Source organism: Aplysia californica, unplaced genomic scaffold, assembly GCF_000002075.1.
Source record: "Aplysia californica isolate F4 #8 unplaced genomic scaffold, AplCal3.0 scaffold00733, whole genome shotgun sequence".
NCBI lineage: Eukaryota > Metazoa > Mollusca > Gastropoda > Aplysiida > Aplysiidae > Aplysia > Aplysia californica.
In genome coordinates this window covers 191668-197310 of record NW_004798003.1, presented here as the reverse complement: position 1 = coordinate 197310, position 5643 = coordinate 191668, and the positions used below count along the sequence as shown (strand labels likewise).

The window sequence follows — 5643 nt, the reverse complement described above, 5'->3', positions numbered from 1 at the left end:
CAGCGCCATCTGAAGCAAAGAGCATACTTCCTGCGGACACTTTTTTGGCTGAGTGGCCCATCTTGTTATGTACTATCATTGTCTTAATGCAGTCCTTTTAGCCACGTAACGTAGGTATCGATCCAGCAACAGCTGGGCTTTAACCGTGTTACAAAGACAGCATTATCGTAATTTCCTGCCTCTCTTCCAGCAATCATTTAAATTATAATATTATTACAGTGACCCGACAACTATATTTTTCCTATCGTAGCTTCCTGCATTGTAACAATAATATTACTCTAAATACAGAACTGTCATACTTCCCTATCGTGTTTTACTGTAAACATGAACAGAATTACAAAGACATAGCAGCTGTTATAAAGTTTCCTATCGTGTTTTACTGTCATTATTTCAACAATAAAACCCTTATGGGATTGTTATACTTTCATATCGTGTTTTACTGTCATTATTTCAACAATAAAACACTTATGGGGTTGTTACACTTTCATATCGTGTTTTACTGTCGTCACTTCAACAATAAAACAGTGATAGGATTGTTACATTTTTTAAAAATCGTGTTTTACTGTAAACATGAACAGCATTACGAATACGAAAACGATTACACTGTTTATCGTGTCTTACTGCAATCATTTTAACAGTCAAATACGGACGGGATTGTTACACTTTCCTTCTGTACGTTTCTGTAAATATTTTTAACAAGCTAACAAACATGGGACAGTTATATATCATAACATGACGATAAAAGTATTGTTCTTGCATCCGTATATGTTAATGTGTTTGTGTGTGTGTGTGTGTGTGTGTGTGTGTGTGTGTGTGTGTGTGTGTGTGTATGTATGTCTGTGTGTGTGCACTTTCCACTTTCCACTCTCACCTTTCACCTCTTTCCGGTTTCCTCCCACACCCCTCACCCTCTTTCCCCTTTTTCCCTGATCCCATTTCCCTTTTCCTCTCCCCCTCCTCTTCCCTTACTCATTCATCATCCTGCGGCCACATCTCTCTTTCCTCCCTCGCCCCTTCCCCTCTTTCCCCTTCCCCCTTTCCTCTCTCCCCCTCCCCTTCCCCTTTCACATTTTTCCTCACCCCCTCCCCCTCTCCCCCCATTCCATCTCTCTTTACCTACTTACTTATCACTTCGTCTAGATGACCGTTGAGCCACCAAGGATGATTGGACAACCACTTCTGTCCATCTTTCCCTATTTTCAGTCTTTCGAAGGGCTTCACCTAACTTTAAAACGGTTCATTCCGTTCTGTTGTCTTCCCAACTCTTGTTCTCTCTGTCTTTCCTTCTCCCTCTTTGTACTGTGCTCTGTAGGAATATCTTTACGAGTCCTGTTGATCTTTTTATAATATTATGCCCATACAATCTAAGCTTGCGTTTTTTCACAGTGGTGAGGAGAAGATCTTCAAAGATCCCAATGCCAATCCTGGTTCTGTTATTCATCACTTCCCCATTTTGAACATGACCTCTGTAGGGGTTGCCCAAAAGTCTTGGGAAGCATATCATGTCTGTATCGTGTTTGTATCTCCCCCCCTCCCCCCCCCCTCTCTCTTCCCTCAGCCAACAAGAGGACGGTACTCAACTTCCCAGAAGACACGGGTTTCGTGGACGGCATGTGCACTGACGTCAATGACAAGATCTGGGCCGCCTTTTGGAACGGAGGGCGGATAGGCCAGTACGATGTGGAGACAGGTAAACCCGACCTTAATAAATCCACAACGATCGATTGGTCACCCGAGTATCCTACAAAAACACCACAATTTTATAGAAGTGAAACTCTTTGTCAGTTCATCTAACAATGTTTGTTCAAAATCAAAGTCTGAATGTAGGTTGCACAGCCTGCGATGTTTATTAAGTTACATGTCTAAAAAATTTGACACAAGATCCGCAACGTTACATTTAGATCTAGTAGAAAAAAAGAAGAAAAAAAGTGTTGTTTTTTTTAAAGATAATGTGGGTTACACGGTTGTTGTACACATGCGACGAGCCTGTTTGGGGGAACGAATCAAGATATCGACAAAAGTAGTCGGTGTGGTCAAATTTGGTCGAGTTTGAATTATACATACCAGGTGATTCCCCAACCAGATTAGAAAACAATTCAAGAGCTGTTTCTAGTAAAAACCACTTTAAAATATCTTTTCTAAGTTTATTTTCTATTTGCATTCAGTTATTAAAAAGAAAAATGGTGTAACTTTGAACGCGTTTTTTTGTCAGTGCTTACTTTCCTCATTTTGTTACTTCAAAATTCAATATAATATCATCTTTTACAAAAGATGGTTGAAACATTTAAAGTTTTAAGTGTATAATAATCAGGAAGATCCCAGCTTTCAGGAAAGTACAAAAACTCAACATGACCCAGAGGAGACATATTCCTGATTTCCTCTGACCGATTCACTCGTCGCATGAGAGAACTGTCCGTTTTATCGAACTCTGTAGCTGTTTACACGTTCTTCTTCTTCTTCTTCTTCTTCTTCTTCTTCTTCTTCTTCTTCTTCTTCTTCTTCTTCTTCTTCTTCTTCTTCTTCTTCTTCTTCCTCGAACCTTGAACTTTGAACTTTGCCATTTTGCATGCTAGTAAAGGTAACAAAGAGTCTGGTTTGTTCAAAGGGACTTGAATCACAGAAATAATCATTTGCTGAGTGGACTGTTTTATCTGTTACCTCTTGCCAAATGTCCATGATATTAACACTGATCAGGGAGACTGAGGGGGAAAAGTATTTACGTCATACCATCTACTTCTCCCCCTCCCCTCTAATACCTCTCTATATCTGTCTCTGTCTCTGTCTGTCTGTTTGTCTGTCTGTCCGTCTGTTCTGTCTGTTTGTCTGTCTTTCTTTCTTTCTTTTCACTTTTATTATTATTATTATTATTATTATTATTATTATTATTATTATTATTATTATTATTATTATTATTATTATTATTATTATTATTAATATTGTTGTTGTTATTTTTATTTTTTAATTATTATTATTATCATCATTATTTTTTTATAATTATTATGATATTATTATCATTATCATTATTATTATTATTATTATTATTATTATTGATATTATTATTATTACTATTATTATTATCATCGTCATCATGATTTTATCATTATTATTACTATTACTAATATTACTATTTTATTATCACTATTACTATCATTAATATTACTATTTTATTATTATTATTATTATTGTTATTATTATTATAATTATTATTGTTGTTGTTATTTTTTAAAATTATTATTGTCATCATTATTTTTAAAAAATTATTATTATATTATTATTATCATTATCATTATCATTATTTTTTTAAAATTATTATTATTATTATTATTATTATTATTATTATTATTATTATTATTATTATTATTATTATTATTATCTTTTCATCCCTGCAGGCAAACTGCTCCGTAACATCAGCACCGCCCCCACCAGCCAGACGACGTCGTGTGTGTTTGCCGGTCCCGGGCTGGAGGAGCTGTGGATCACCACCTCCACCGTGTCGCTCTCAGAACAGCAGCTGGCTGCTCAGCCCAACGCCGGCGCCATCTACAAGCTCACGGGGCTAGGCACCAAGGGCAAACGCAGCATTCCCTTCGCGGGCTAGACGGACGGACGGACGGACGGACAGGGGGGTGTGGTAGAGGGGGTAGTGACTAGTGTAGTAGGCGGGGTCGCTCACGATTTGTTGTGGGTGGTTTTGGTAATTTTGGTGGGCCGTATTTGCTCACTAGTGGGTGGTTAGGTAATGTTGGTAGACGGTATTTGACCACTAGTAGGTCGTTTGTTCATTTTGGTGGGCGGTATCGCCAACTACTAACTAGTGCGTCAATGCGGTAGCTTTAGTGGATGGTATTTGCGAACTGCAGGGTGATTTGGTCGTTTTAGTGAACGTGGCATTTGCTCACTGGTGGGTCGTTTGGTCATTTTGGTGGGTGGTATTTTCCCACTAGTGGTTGTTTTAGTCATTTTAGTGGGCGGTATTGTCCTCTAGTGGGTGGTTTGGTAAGCTTTGGAGGCGGTATCGGGAACTACTAACTAGTGCGTCGATGCAGTAACTTTAGTGGATGGTATTCGCCAACTAGAGGGTGGTTTGGTCGTTTTAGTGAACGTGGTATTTGCTCTCTAGTAGGTGTTTTAGTCATTTGAGTGGGTGGTATTTGCTCTCTAGTAGATGTTTTAGTCATTTGAGTGGGTGGTATTTGCTCACTAGTGGATGTTTTAGTCATTTGAGTGGGTGGTATTTGCTCTCTAGTAGATGTTTTAGTCATTTGAGTGGGTGGTATTTGCTCACTAGAGGGTGGTTTGGTCGTTTTAGTGAACGTGGTATTTGCTCACTAGAGGGTGGTTTGGTCGTTTTAGTGAACGTGGTATTTGCTCTCTAGTGGATGTTTTAGTCATTTGAGTGGGTGGTATTTGCTCACTAGTGGATGTTTTAGTCATTTGAGTGGGTGGTATTTGCTCTCTAGTAGATGTTTTAGTCATTTGAGTGGGTGGTATTTGCTCACTAGAGGGTGGTTTGGTCGTTTTAGTGAACGTGGTATTTGCTCACTAGAGGGTGGTTTGGTCGTTTTAGTGAACGTGGTATTTGCTCACTAGAGGGTGGTTTGGTGACTTGGGTCGAAGGTATTCTCCACCAGTGGGTCATTTGGTAATTGTGGTGGATGGTGTTGACCACTAGTGAGTGTTTTATTCATTTTGGTGGGCGGTATCACCAAGTACTGACTAGTGTGTCGATTGGGTAACTTTAGTGGGCGGTATCACCAAGTACTGACAAGTGCGTCGATTGGGTAACTTTAGTGGGTGGTATCACCAAGTACTGACAAGTGCGTCGATTGGGTAACTTTAGTGGGCGGTATCACCAAGTACTGACAAGTGCGTCGATTGGGTAACTTTAGTGGGCGGTATCACCAAGTACTGACAAGTGCGTCGATTGGGTAACTTTAGCGGGTGGTATTTGCAAGTACTGACAAGTGCGTCGATTGGGTAACTTTAGTGGGCGGTATCACCAAGTACTGACAAGTGCGTCGATTGGGTAACTTTAGTGGGCGGTATCACCAAGTACTGACAAGTGCGTCGATTGGGTAACTTTAGTGGGTGGTATCGCCAACTACTGACTAGTGCGTCGATTGGGTAACTTTAGCGGGTGGTATTTGCCCACTAGTTTGTCGTTTAGTCCTTTTGGTGGACGGTGGAGATTACCCGGGTAGTCAAAATTCCCCGCTTGGAAATACCATGGACATTGTCTAAGAGTTACTAAGACGGCCACTCATCGTTGGGGAGAAAAGTGGTCGTCTAAGACAGGTGGACATCTTACACAGTGTCATTATAATGATTTTAGAAATACGCAACGGAGGAAATTGGAAGTTACAGTTTGTGCATTTGGTTGGCTCATACAGGTGGCTGTTATACAGGTGGCCGTCTACCAAGATCCCTTAATACTGGACTCTGTCTCCTCATTATGCAAAAAAGCTTATCTTATCGGAAAGTCACAGGTTATTTGTAAGTAAAACATGTTTTGTTTATCTTTTCCTTTTTTTTTTTGCTGCATAAAGTGTATAATAAGCCTGGACCTGTCTCATTCTCTGTCTCTGTCTTTCTCTCTGTCTCTCTGTGTCTCTCTGTCTCTCTCTGTCTCTCTTTGTCTCTCTC

At 39.7% G+C, this 5643-nt stretch overlaps 1 protein-coding gene across 1 annotated transcript in view; it reads left to right on the top strand.

Annotated features, from left to right (window-relative positions):
* LOC101848321 (regucalcin) overlaps window positions 1–4944 on the top strand; it is a 26611-nt gene extending 21667 nt beyond the window's left edge. The window contains exons 5-6 of the mRNA XM_005108910.3: window positions 1559–1690; window positions 3390–4944. Of these exons, the coding sequence (XP_005108967.1) occupies window positions 1559–1690; window positions 3390–3598 (341 nt within the window). The 3' untranslated portion in view covers window positions 3599–4944. The remainder of the gene's footprint in view (window positions 1–1558; window positions 1691–3389) is intronic.
* The last annotated feature ends 699 nt before the right edge of the window (window positions 4945–5643 follow it).